Consider the following 13,715-nt stretch of genomic DNA (forward strand, 5'->3'; position numbering starts at 1 on the left):
ATTGGTTGGAGGGGGCTGTGTTTGGTAAAAGGGCTAATTCCATTGGTTGGAGGGGGCTGTGTTTGGTAAAAGGGCTAATTCCATTGGTTGGAGGGGGCTGTGTTTGGTAAAAGGGCTAATTCCATTGGTTGGAGGGGGCTGTGTTTGGTGAAAGGGCTAATTCCATTGGTTAGAGGGGGCTGTGTTTGTGTCGTACTCACTCAGCATTCCCATCCCTAGCATGAAGGCGTCCATGGTGTAGGGGAGCCCTCGTGCACGTCCTCGTGTGCCCGGTGGGAACATCACCTCCTTGGGCTGAGCCTTCTTACATTCTACCTACGTAGAGACGCGCACACGCGCACACACACACACACACACACACACACACACACACACACACACACACACACACACACACACACACACACAAAGAAAGAAGAATAACAAAAATTAGACTCATGATCATGTTGACAGATCTGACAGGAATGTCTTCGCTCTTTGAGGTGGTATTGCGTTTGATTTTTCAAACATCAGCTAGACACCTCGAATCTGAGAGGAAAGTAAAAATCATGTTCCTTTTGTATTTAAGGGAGGGGGGGGGGGTTATGGCTCCAGTGAGCACATGCCAAATGCCTGGAGGAAACGCATACATTCTCTCAAAGAGAAACATGTCGGTAACCATTCACAGGAGAGGTTCTGTTCCTAAGCAAGTGAGACCTCCTCCATGTGGCAGTATGTTCAGTACCTTCCTCCAGCTGCTCGACCCAAACAACACTTTCTCTCCATTACACAATATATCCAGGAAAACACATTTTGAAATTTTTAAGTCATAAGAGAAAACTCTTCTTTTCCATACATGCATTTCTTTTTTGGCGCTCACTCACTTTGTCACAGGCTCACTCACTCACAATACACATTTTCCCCATCGCTGGAGACAGACGTGTTCTCCTCCTTCATGAAGCGCATAAGGAGCAAGGGATGAGAGACGGAGCAGAGGAGGCGGGCGAAGAGTCCCATTAACCACATACTGTATCTATCCTAGCCTTACAGATTATACAGAAACGGGAGTCGGGCTGACAGGCCTCGAGTCTATCGGCCGTTGTTTGGTCGGCCGAGTCTGTTCACCATGCTGAACAATCTATCTGCTCCGCTGCATTGTTTGGCCATACGCCTGTCCATCTGTTTGTCTGTTTGCCTCCTGGCTCCTGCCGGCTTCTGCATACTGCCTCCACTTAGGCAGGCTTTTTCGCAGATACTGCCTTTTCACATGTCACCCTGGTCTGCTACAGAAGACAGGCTGCTGCACCGGCACTGTGTTCCCCTCAGCCCAAGCAAAGCCCAGCATCCATACAAATAGACCACTCTGCAATTCTGACAGACATGGGGTGTACATTGCTATTCGCGCGCGCGCGCACACACACACACACACACACACACACACACACACACACACACACACACACACACACACACACACACACACACACACACACACACACACACACACACACACACACACACACACACACACACACACACACACACACACACACACACACACACACACACACACACACACACACAGTTGCTGAGTTGAAACTAAAAGTATTATTTCGTATCTATGAGGTTTGCTGTGCTAGAATAATATTTTAACTGTTGGTGTATGAAAGCGGCAGTCTTGCTGGCTCAGTGGATTAAAGCAGCCCCACTGAAGCACTCAGTTCCCTCTTGCCACAGACTAGTGCCACTTTGTAGCTTGTCACTGCCTCTTTACCATCCCTAACATCACCATGTGTCATTACACAGCAACTATTAAAGTAGGGGTGGGTTGGGTTGGGGTGGGAGTTGGGACAAGAACATCTCTACACGACACCTCACAGGTCTGCACAGCCCGGTGACACAATAGCTGAATTCCAGTGGTGGAAAAAAGTACTCACATTACAAGTAAAAGTCTGGAATTCAAGTAAAAGCACAAAAGTATTGGTATCAAAATGTACTTAAAGTACCAATATTAGAAAGTACTCATTATGCAGAAATCACAAGTTTTCAAGTGGTTAATGTATTGTTTTGTAATACTAATCAAAAAATCAATCAAATAATTGTAGTGGAGTATTTGACTCTGAGATGCAGTGGAGTGGAAGTAAAAATATAGAAAATTGAAAATGCTCCATTAAAGTAAGTAAGTACTTTCCACCACTACTGAATTCTGCGATGACAAAGCAGGCCCGACAGAAGCTCTCCCTGTCCCTCTGTTCCCTCCACAAGGCTCTTGCCACTTCCAGCGAGTTGGCCCATCAAGCACCATGCTGGGACGCAGTCCCAGGGGTGAGTCACACACCTACATCACGCTCACAGTTCTGGGTCTTTGATATATGCTAGGACAGGGCTCCTTGTCGTGGGTTTAAAACCAGCCAGGAGACAAGCTGCCTTGGGGTCTGGGTTGGGTATACGTGTCAGTGTGTGGGAGTTCACTTGCTTCAGGCACATGGAGTACATGTACATGCGTGCGTGCGTGCGAATAAGTGAGTGAGTGAGAGACAGAGAGAGAGAGAGAGAGAGAGAGAGGGAGAGAGGCATGACGGAGAACTCCCTTACACTGAAATACACATTGAACTCCATATAGTCGCTGCTGGGTAGAAACCTTGAATCTCCATATTTCAAGGATTTTTTTTTTCATAAATGAATGCTCTACTTACTACTACGTTGTACAATAAGGGGAATTCTGATGGACAACGAAGTAGCTCACAACAACGTGTCGCGGTGCAATGCATTCTGAGCTTGTGGATCGGCCAGGAGGTGTCCCTTATTTGAAACTCTGGGAGTTGCCAACCCTACTGGCACTTCCGTATTAGCCTCAGGCAGTCCAAAGCTGGCCGCTTGGGACTGCCCTGTCCCCAGCTATGAATTTCAATGGAAGTTACTCACTGGTGTTTGAAGCACCCGGAAGAACGCTCTACGTCTGCCTTTTTCTTTATTTGAGAACCAACGTTTGGTGCCCATGAATCCTCCTGAATCGATTAAAGGACCACTTCACCACTTTTCAACTATATCTTCATATAATAGGTCCTCACTAATAATCATGGTAAAATGGCACAATTATTTTCTACTCAGTTGAATGAAAATGTTTAGATTTGTATTATCGTGAGAACGATGGCTTCCATTTTCTCATTGCAACTTTTCATGAATAGAACGCCTGCAGTTTCTATTAGCTTGGATTACCCATTGATGATGTCACTGGTGGACGGGTTTCTGAACTGCCCACAGCCCCCCTATGAGACGCTGCAAGAATACAAATAAATGGTGGCATTTTATCATGATCATTAGTGAGGACCTATTATATGAAGATAGGTTGAAAAGTGGTCCCTTAATGAAGGAGCGCTCTGTGTTAAACCCCAGCTGCGCGCTCTTTGGCTCGTGCATGTACTTCGTCCGCCTGCAGTTCCAGCTTTGACCAGTAGGGCCACCAGAGCCACCAGTGCTGCTCTGGTGGCCTGACAAATACTTGAAAATAATAATATTATGTCAGCACTACTGGCAGATTGTCGACATTGCTTGGCACATTTGCCTTTCTGAAAACCATAGAAAATAACTATAGCTTTGCTATGATTCCAAGTATGTTTATCTTGGAATGCCTGGTTCATGTACAAATCAAAGACACAGCCCAGAATCAGGACCTTGTGACTGGTGCCAACAAAAACAACATCCGGTGTATTTGGGATGTTAGCAAAGACATCGCATGCACAAGAAAACCAATCTGGTAACACTCTTGAATGTTTATATACATTGCAGTACTAGATGGCACATATATTCGAACTGCATCAGGCAGAGACACACAGACACACAGACACAGACACAGACACACACACACACACACACACACACACACACACACACACACACACACACACACACACACACACACACACACACACACACACACACACACACACACACACACACTTGGGCTTAAGTGATTAATCCGTAATTTCCCTTCCTAGCAATGTAGTGGAGTCAAAAGTACAATATTTGCCTTTGAAATTTGCCTTTGAAATGTAGTGGGGTGAAAGTCATCCAAAGTATCCAAAAATACAAAACTCAACTCAAGTAAAAATGTACTATCCGATATTGAATCCGTTCTGGCAATATTTAGGCATCCGGCATCTTTTTAAAAGTACCGGTTTAGCACATAAAATGACTTGAAGAATGACAAAATGAATATGTGTGTGTGTGTGTGTGAGTGAAAACAATCAATGAAATATCTGAGGTCAATTCTACAAAATGTGTTCTAAACCAGTAGTTCTCACACGTTCAATATTAAAAAAACAAATAGCTGATCCCAAAACCCACAACGTGGCACGCTGTGAGCACTGCAGTGTGTGTGTGTGTGTGTGTGTGTGTGTGTGTGTGTGTGTGTGTGTGTGTGTGTGTGTGTGTGTGTGTTTGCGTGCACTGTGCGTGCGTGCATGCCGTGCATGTGTGTGCGTCTATGTGAATGTTGAAGATAGGACACATTGCGATTCATTTGTACAGTCAAAACACAGAGGAGGAAACAGTGTTGTAATGGCCAGAGCTCTGAAGGAACACATGAATGGCCAGAGCTCTGTCGGATGAATCATACGCCATTTGTCTGCTGTGTGTTTACACTGTCGCTCATTTTAGGAGAGAACAGAGCGTATCAGTACAGTAAATCAGTCTGCGCAACAACAACATTTTGAACTGTGAAGCTACAGTAGGTCAATTTGAGGAATCAGGAGGGTCTTTTATGGTGTCAAATGGAATCAGATGGTGACTAGAAAATATACAGTATGTAATATGTAAATATACAATGAATTTACATTTTTAGGCTGTTGCCTGGACCGATGGCCTAGCGGTCCGGGCAAATTGGCTCAGTGTAGCCTGACAGCGTGTCGCGGGTTCAAGTTCCGAACCTAAGCTATCAAGCTTAGGTAGAGACACTTTAGTCGGTTGGACTTTAGTCGGTTGGACTACATGTACACTGATTCTGTACACTACACTGTAGTGTACAGAATTAGTGTACAATGTGTAGCTGACACATGTAGTGACTACAGCACATGCAAAATTGTCAGGACAGAGAATTTGGGGAGAGAACTGGTTTCACTCCAAGGTGGCGGTGGCTCAGGGGTAGAGTGGCTGGATGGTAACTGCAAGATTGCCTGTTCGCACCTGTGCTCCCCCAGAGTTAGTGTCGAAGTGTCCTTGAGCAAGACACTGAACCCCTAATTGCTCCTGATGTGCTGGTTGGTGCCTTGCATGGTTTCTATGTAAAGCGCCTTGGATAAAGGCGCGATATAAATGCTCTCTCTAGGTCGTCCTCAGACGAGCCCTCCATCGTCGCTTCCAGTCATCCGGGTCCTCGTGATCGATGCCCGTGTGTTGGTTCCCAGAGCACCAGTTTGCTGGCTGGCAGTTCTTGATGCACCATTTACCATTTACCACTCACACCAGCATCTGCTCATTAACTTAGGCATGCCTTGTAATGAGAGGTGGTATTTGTTTTGGGACTATAGGTTTATTAGTTAAATTCCGCACTGTCACTGAATTCAGCATGACATAATGAAATACAGCATGAGGCATTACATTGATATTCAGAAAGTCAGTTCGGGTTGCTAAACCACTGTTCAGACATCCTGTCAGAACACTCTTCAATGGTACAGCCTGGCCTGCTAATGTAGTTACTTTGTGGCACTCTACAGTATTTATTTGACTGCTTGTTGGTTGACTACGCTTCCTGCAGCCTTATCCATTCTGGCACTTTGCAAGTACAGCATGCTAAAGGCGTAAATTATAAACATTTGCAGGACCGAAAAAGTATAGCATGTCAGCTGTTTGTGTCTCTGTGGTATTTTAAAAGTATCTGCATTTTCCATGCTTTTTGTTATGTCAAATATCACTTTTCAAGCAGCAGTATAATAAGAAATCTGAACATATTGTGCCTACAAAATCCCTAAAACCATTCACTAAGTGTCTCTATTATTGGACCCACTCCTCTGGGAGACATTCTGATAATGTGTCTCTAATGCAGATGAGGATTTGAAATGCTGCCTACCAAACACTTCCCTGAAGTAAATCTGTACTTATGAACAAGTCACTAACACCCACTTTAAAAAAAAAAGGGAAGTGCCACAGACTTTCCTCCCCCAATCTGGTAATTATATACACCACACAAAAGACTAGTGGGAACATAATGACTTCTCTTCAAGACTCAATCATGCAATAGGAAGCAGGAAGGACCATCTTCTAAATAAGAGGCATACAAATTGCACTCAGAAATGTTATGTGCTGAAGAACACACAGCAACCCATCCAGCCTGCTATGACCTGTGTGTAACGACTGTATTAGCATCGTACTTAAGAGTGAGAATTTACATTTCTCAGTTCACGGATGTGCTGGTCTTTGCTGATACAGTATGTAATACTGAGGACACGTGGAGACTATCACAAAGCACAAACCAGATGGCATGGCACGTCGCTGCAGAATGTTAAGTGTGCCTTGAATTTTTAATAAATCGTAAAAAGTGTCACCATCACAACCACACATGAAGAAACCATCCACTCACCGTCCATGTGTCTCACACATACACAGCAATCTAACATTTGTACTCGACAGCAATGAGAATATTTATTTTTCATATTTATTTTGACTTTGAAGAATAACATAATTCGGGTTTGTTCAACACTTTTTTGAGTGGTGCAACCACTCCAAGGAACAGCAATGTCCGTGTTCACCTATGTACCTGTATGTGTCCGCCTATGTGTTGGTTAATGAGCACCAGTATATGACTATGAGTACCAGTAGGGGCGCTGTTGTGCCAGAAACAGAGAGAGGGATGGTGCTGCACCGTTGCCTGCTAATGAGAGAGAGAGAGAGAGAGGTGTGGGGGGGGTCCACAACAACGGGAGGTAAGATTAAATCTACCGCGACTAGCGACTGGTCAGCGGGGGCCATCTAACACTTAGAATTGGACGGGATGATTTAACGTTTTAAGATTTTCGTTCTCGTCGGCTAAACAGGGGGGGGACGACGACGACGACATTTTCGATGACGTCTCACTGTTACGCAATGTCGAGTATTGCGCAACAGGCACTCCTAGGCTGTGGAGCGATGCGATCTGTTTTCATATCAATAATCTTCGTCTTTTGGATAAAACTTCGTCCTGGGCGATTGGGGTGTTAATAAAAAGGCTAATGTTCCTCATGATGTGTTGTTGCATTGCAAAATATCACTGGACGCTGCCTGGGACCCTTTTTCAGCCATTTTCTCTGCTGTTTTGTTTAGTTTTTTTTAATAAATGACATAGCGCTAAACCCAATGGCATACAGGTCACTCTTAACAGGCAATGTTTGATGGGTATCATTGTGAATTAATGTTGGTCATCTATAAAGAGTGGGAGGGGAACTGAGATTGTATAAATGACGGATGGACCCCTGTCAGAGAATCTGTCATCAGCCTTGTGGTGCCACCTTTGACTGGTTGCTTGACGCTCATATGTCTGTAAATTAACAGGCAGCGTGGGAAAGTGTTCCCACGTCCAATCTTCCATTTATCAATTTCGCCCCCAAAATGTTTCCCTATGCTAATACAAAGTGTGAGTGTTCGTTCTGCTACAGAGGAAGTAACAGCTTTTTATGCTGTGGTGCCCTGGAGAAAAAAGTCCAACTAGTGCTGAGCAATTAACAAAAATTCTGTTCTTTCTTTTAGTCCGATTAAAAAAATAAATGTAGTACATAAATCTACAACGTTTAGTTATCAGTTGGATTTTTGCTTAAAGTTTTACTTTGCAAAAGACTGCTTGCTAACTATCGCCTTTCCGAGCATGGTGGAAGACGTTCAGCCAACACAGTCAGGAGGAGGCATGATGATGATTATCCATAATCTACAATATGAGTATAATCTTCTATATTGTGATGTATGCCGCATCCGTTCAGAAAAAGAACACGTTGGCCAGGCGATAGGCAGCCTCCATGATACGAACTATGACTGAATGATACATGAGACAGCTCACTCTGACACCGCTCTCAAACGCAAGAAGACATCACATAGACAAGGGCTGGCTGACCAAGTCCTGTGGGATCACATATTATGCGGGTGGCAGAGCCAGTGCCTGCAGCCTGTACCTTTGACAGGTCAGGCCAGGACAAGGTAGGGTAATCTAGGTTCTATCTGCATCAATCATGTATGACCCATCTCACATAATAGTCATATAAGGAGGACGGACGAGGTCTATTTCTGCTTACGTACTTCACATTTTGAGCACAAGTTTTTCCTCCGCTTCTCAGTATAGGAGTGTAACGTACGGCACAGCCCCCTCGGTTCAGTCCATGTGCAATTATTTTGCCGGGAACTTGAAGTTCCTACATCTTACACCCCCCCCCCCCCCCCTCCCCTGTTTGGAAGTAAAATGTCCTTCCCTCTTAATTATAATGATGACAGGAAAACAGTGGACAAAACACAGTCACATATCTGCAGTAATGAGGTGTTTAGTATCAACATTAGAGAGCAGAATGCTGTTTAAATTGTAGCATTTACCCCTGGTTTCTGTCATAGTCGATTGGCCTACAGTAACTATACATGTATTTGCAGAGGGTAGACAAATACACTACAGTACCACTGTTTAGTTTGTCTCTGTCTTTGTGTGTGTGTGTGTGTGTGTGTGTGTGTGTGTGTGTGTGTGTGTGTGTGTGTGTGTGTGTGTGTGTGCAATTGCTCTGAATCATTCATATTGCACTTCAATTTTAATATTTTGCAACAGATTGATTATTATGCTTTCATTATGGGCCAACATTGTTTTACAAAGTAAATAACCTAAAGCAAATTCCTTTCTCTGCTTTACCGAATATGTGCAACTGCAATACCTGAAGGACCGTTCATTTTGATTGCAAACGATGCCGTCCGTGCTGCTCACGTAACCCTCTCGGTTTTGACGTCTTCCGTGAAGTCACGTTAAAGGTCTAGCGAAATTAAAAACATGTTTTTCACACTTTCACAGCATATCCATCATCCATCCGTCATCCCATACCTAAAAATTAAGAGTTGTCCCGATAGCATTTTTTTCAGACCGAGTACAATTACTTAATTTTTAGTACTCGCCGATACAGAGTACCGATACAAGTACTTTATTTTTGTTGAGTAACCACTTATTTTACCTCCTTTTCCTCATAGATGCAGATGGATCTCTGATCTACACTTGTCAGTTGTCATTCATGATGATTTTTGGCGATTTTGCTGCAGTGTTGGGTCAGACTTGGTCCCGTTGCATTCGTTCAGCCTAGTGTCAATTGGATGTTTTGGTACTCGGGTCAAAGTATCAGGGCCGGTTCCGAGTACCGAGTATGAGTACTTGAGGGTGGTATCGGTATCGGAACAACTCTAGGCTACTAACAAATAACAATGGATGCCAAAACAATGGGACATTTTTAATTTTGGTGTATTTGTATATCAAAAGTCCATACAAATCTAATTTTAATCACTTGCTTTGAACGAAAACGTGCTGCGTGATGACGAAGCATGGCCTGGTCCCATTGCTGCACCATCTACGTTCCTTCAAACACAGCTGATTTTGATCACAGAATTACTCTGTTTTTAATCTCTTTCAAGATGACATCTAGACAGCGTATTACTCATTTAAAACTTAATCAGCACGCTGAGATATGTATATGAAAACATCTTAGGTTAGAAATAAGTCACGGAGTAGAAAACAAGCTCAGCTGGCCATCTGTCTCACTTGTAAACAAACACTAGCCACGCTGGACATGGACACGGAGTGAGATTCAAACGTCCCATAGCCTGAAGGGATGCGACGCTCTGATTGGTTCAGAAACACACAGTACAGCCTTCCGTTTCAGACTGAAACTTCAAAATATGATGAGTGAAAAAGCCATTGCCCCGCCCCCGACTTTAACTTCACCCGACCTGGCTCTACCTGGCTATGGAAGACACCGGCACTTTGCTGAAGCTCTGAAAGGGTAACATGGGGCGTTGGCATTGAGCAGCGCAACCAAAAAGCCCTTTCCTAAACCTCTCTCTGGCAGAGCAAAACGCCTCTGGAATGTGTTATGGACAACCTTATGCCTACGGCAAGAGATCAAAGGCACACACACGCTCTCAGAGTTAAATCAACAGCGAGGGTTTTGCTGTGCAGGTGTCAGTGAAGAGCCACAAGCCTCGGATGACGCCGGGGCTCCAGCACGGCTCTGATCTCAGATCTGCTGGGGGGGTTTCTAGCGATGGGTCACATGGTGTATATACAACATGTCTCATCTTCTGCTGGCTGCCGTAGCCGAGTGGGTAGAGGGACCGCCTGGTCATCAGAAGACCACTGGTTTGCCTCCCAGCCTGCCCATGGTGTCCGTCTACAACAGTCGTTTTCAACCCTTTTCATATCAAGCACCATCATTCATTTGGCATTTTGAGCTACGGACCACCCAGTTGGTGACATTTAGCCTCTCAGACGCAAAGCTTGCTGTATTGATGTTGGTACATTCTGTAATTGTGTAGACTTCTTGTAAATTAAGTAATGCAGATGTTCCATCATTTAGCTGGGGACCACCTGGAACCCCCTCAAGGGTGTGTGAATCTGCCATTCATATCAGACACTGGAAGCTGCCTCTCAGTAGGGGGAGTACACTCAGTTGTAACGCCGATAACAATCATGATTGTAGATTTGCAAGTCAAATCTCCAGTAGCAGACGATGCTTCAGAGACTGCTTTGATGTTATTGGTATGAAATCAGCAAAGGAAACAGACCTCCCTCTAATTCTCTCTCTCTGTATAATGTACAGTATCTGTGTGTGTGTGTGTGTGTGTGTGTGTGTGTGTGTGTGTGTGTGCGCACGTGCATGTGTCTACATCTTAATCTTAATTGTACCTGATTCACTAAGCACAAATCTTTACTACGCGCACACAAAAATCATAGACCCCAGTTTAAAACGGTCCAGAGCAAAAAATATATTGGCACGTCTTGTGGTGCACACAGTAAAATCCTCAGTGTTCATTTAAGCCTGCAAGACCCGTATATATTGCCACTTGCAAAAAAAGAGATTGTCATCTTTTCAATTTTGTTGTAGGAGTACTCTGGAGAGGAAAATATAATGTTTAAAAAAAATGTTTTATGCAAATTGTATGCACATTTATAATAATAATAATTAATAGTAATAATATAGTGTAATATTTCAGGTGGTTCTGTTGTTCTCAGGTCATACTGGCTGAATGTGAACTAGGGGTGCAACGGTTCAGTTAGCCCATGCACGGTTCGGCTCAAACCTCGTTTTTTGGGTCACGGTTTTGGTACAGTAAAAATAAATTAATAAATTGAAATTGTTTCCAAAATGTTCTCTTTGTTTGACTAATTGAAAATAAAAATGTTTTTCTATTCAAACACATTCACATTTTCAAAGGAAATAATATCGCAGATTTTCTTGCAAAAGAAAACCTTATGCTCAAGGCAAAGAAATGCACCTTTATGTCACTATGCATCACACCTGTGCAGGGGGCGGTACTGTCACAAAGAATACATCACTTAAAAGTTTAGCTTAGGGCGCCCGCTGGCCTAGCGGTCCAGGCGCATGCCACATATAGGCTCTGGCCTGACAGCGCATCGCGTGTTCGAGTCCCGTTCATGACGACCTTTGCTGCATGTCTCTCCCCTTCTCTCTCTCCCTCTTTCCTGTCTGTCTTCACTAATAACTATCAATAAAGGCAAAAAAACCAAAAATAAAAGTTAAGTTTGCAGCAATTAAACATCAGATTGAATCTCTGCATAACGATTTAAGGATGTGCTTATAACGCTTACACAAGAGTTCTACAGTCATGGAGTACTTTTTTTGGAAGTGGTCTGACGGAACACCAGCTGGATTCACACGCAAGATGCTGGGAATCCCGGGTGTTTTTAATTTTATTTTATTTTTCCACCGTAAACCTGCGGGTCGTAAAAGCGTATTGAACCTCGCAGGGCGAACCGTACGGTTAATTTTCAAACCGAAAACGGCTGCACCCCTAATGTGAACACAATGCACAAAGAGAGAGAGAGAGAGAGACAGTGGGTCACGGATGGTGGCCTTAATAAGCACTAATTGACTCCAGGCCATACATGGTATATTGTAATTATATCACAGCTAAGGGGCATTGTTGGAAAGCACCCCTTAGGTGATGTTGAGGAAGTATTTGGCACGTGTTCATGAGTTCCGATGGTTTGAGGGAAGACATTGTTAAACAGCCTGCTGGTGTTTGGTCTAACTCTAACTCTTAAACCTCCTATAACAGATGACATGAGTGCAAAGAGATGGTGGGAGGGGTCAGTCACCTCATACAAGGATACAGGCTAAACAAAGAGATGGCGGGAGGGGTCAGTCAACTCATACAAGGATACAGGCTAAACAAAGAGATGGCGGGAGGGGTCAGTCAACTCATACAAGGATTCAGTACAAACAAGTGGAATTGGAAGTGATGCAACAAAGAAAGCAGACAACTCTGAAACTGAACACTATAACTGAAGCTGATGAATGGGTTGTCTTTCTCCTATGATTGGATTAAATTGGAAACCCACCTGAAAATGTACTTTCTGTCGTTGTGAGAGATTGGAGGATCTATGTTACTAACAACAGTAACACCCCCACAGTCCCGCAGTGTTACTACACAACGGAGAAACGTTGTGTAGTAACAGCAAACCTAAACCTGATTTACCGCTTGTAAAGTTATCTTTGTAAGTTTGCAAGTCTATTCATTCAATAGCGTAAGGCAAACAGACAATGCACGTCTAGTAAAATATTATTTAACTACCGTATGTAAAGTTTCAAAAGTTTTGAGTGTCAATGATGGCGAGAGGTTAGTAATTTGTAAATGACTAGTAGTAAAATGACCACAGTAGCTCTGCATCTGTCAGTTATCATACTGTGGATGACACGCTTGGGAAAACGTTGCTCATCACCACAGTGCTCCATGATGACCAGCATGTAATACTGTACATATAACAATCTTTGGGATTCAGTAGAGGGTGTTAATCCCTGTTTAATGAGCTCCCGCTTTGCCAGTGGCTTTCTCCAGCCACATCCCTGGACAGTGCCACAGAGTTTCTGTGTGTGTGTGTGTGTGTGTGTGTGTGTGTGTGTGTGTGTGCGCGGCTGCGCGCGCATGCGGGAGAGGCTCAACTCTCCAGTCCCTAAGATTGACAGTCAGAACTCAACCACACAATTTCATGGTTTGTGGGCAGTGGATACTGTACCACGGCTTTCCCAACCCGAGACCTGTGTGTGTGTGTGTGTGTGTGTGTGTGTGTGTGTGTGTGTGTGTGTGTAGTTGCTTTTACAGTATGCACCAGCACACAGAAAACTGGCATGTGGTCAAGAAGTGTGTGCATGTGAACACAAACCCATCCCATGGGCTTTTGCTAGCCAACACCGCGGGAAAGAGGAAATCAAATATTAATCCTCTGACGCCATATTGAAATTGAAAAAAAAAAAGAGGAAAAAAAGAGTGGACTTACCATTTTATTATTGATTTCATGAAAATGAATTTCACAGACTTTCTCTACAACGTCTTCAGCTTCAAAAGTTATGAAACCAAATCCTATGCAGAGACACAGAAACAGGGGAGGGGGGGATAGGCAGAGAGATTGGGTTAATTAGTGGGCAACTTTTCCATGACCATAAAAATCACCATAGTCTGCATAAAGTCGGATGCATACTGAAAAGAGCAGCTGTGTACGACTCATGAAGATGCTC

General features: G+C 43.8%; 1 protein-coding gene across 11 annotated transcripts in view; it reads right to left on the minus strand.

Moving 5' to 3' along the window:
• LOC308326515 (RNA-binding protein Musashi homolog 2) overlaps window positions 1–13,715 on the minus strand; it is a 225,515-nt gene that overhangs the window by 50,688 nt on the left and 161,112 nt on the right. For all 11 annotated transcript variants that reach the window (XM_080779425.1, XM_080779426.1, XM_080779430.1 and 8 more), the window contains 2 exons: window positions 13,478–13,560; window positions 201–315 (listed from right to left, as the gene is read on the minus strand). In XM_080779425.1, the coding sequence (XP_080635551.1) occupies window positions 201–315; window positions 13,478–13,560 (198 nt within the window). The remainder of the gene's footprint in view (window positions 1–200; window positions 316–13,477; window positions 13,561–13,715) is intronic.

Source organism: Protomyctophum bolini, assembly GCF_963924005.1.
Source record: "Protomyctophum bolini genome assembly, chromosome: 13".
In the NCBI taxonomy this organism is placed as follows: domain Eukaryota; kingdom Metazoa; phylum Chordata; class Actinopteri; order Myctophiformes; family Myctophidae; genus Protomyctophum; species Protomyctophum bolini.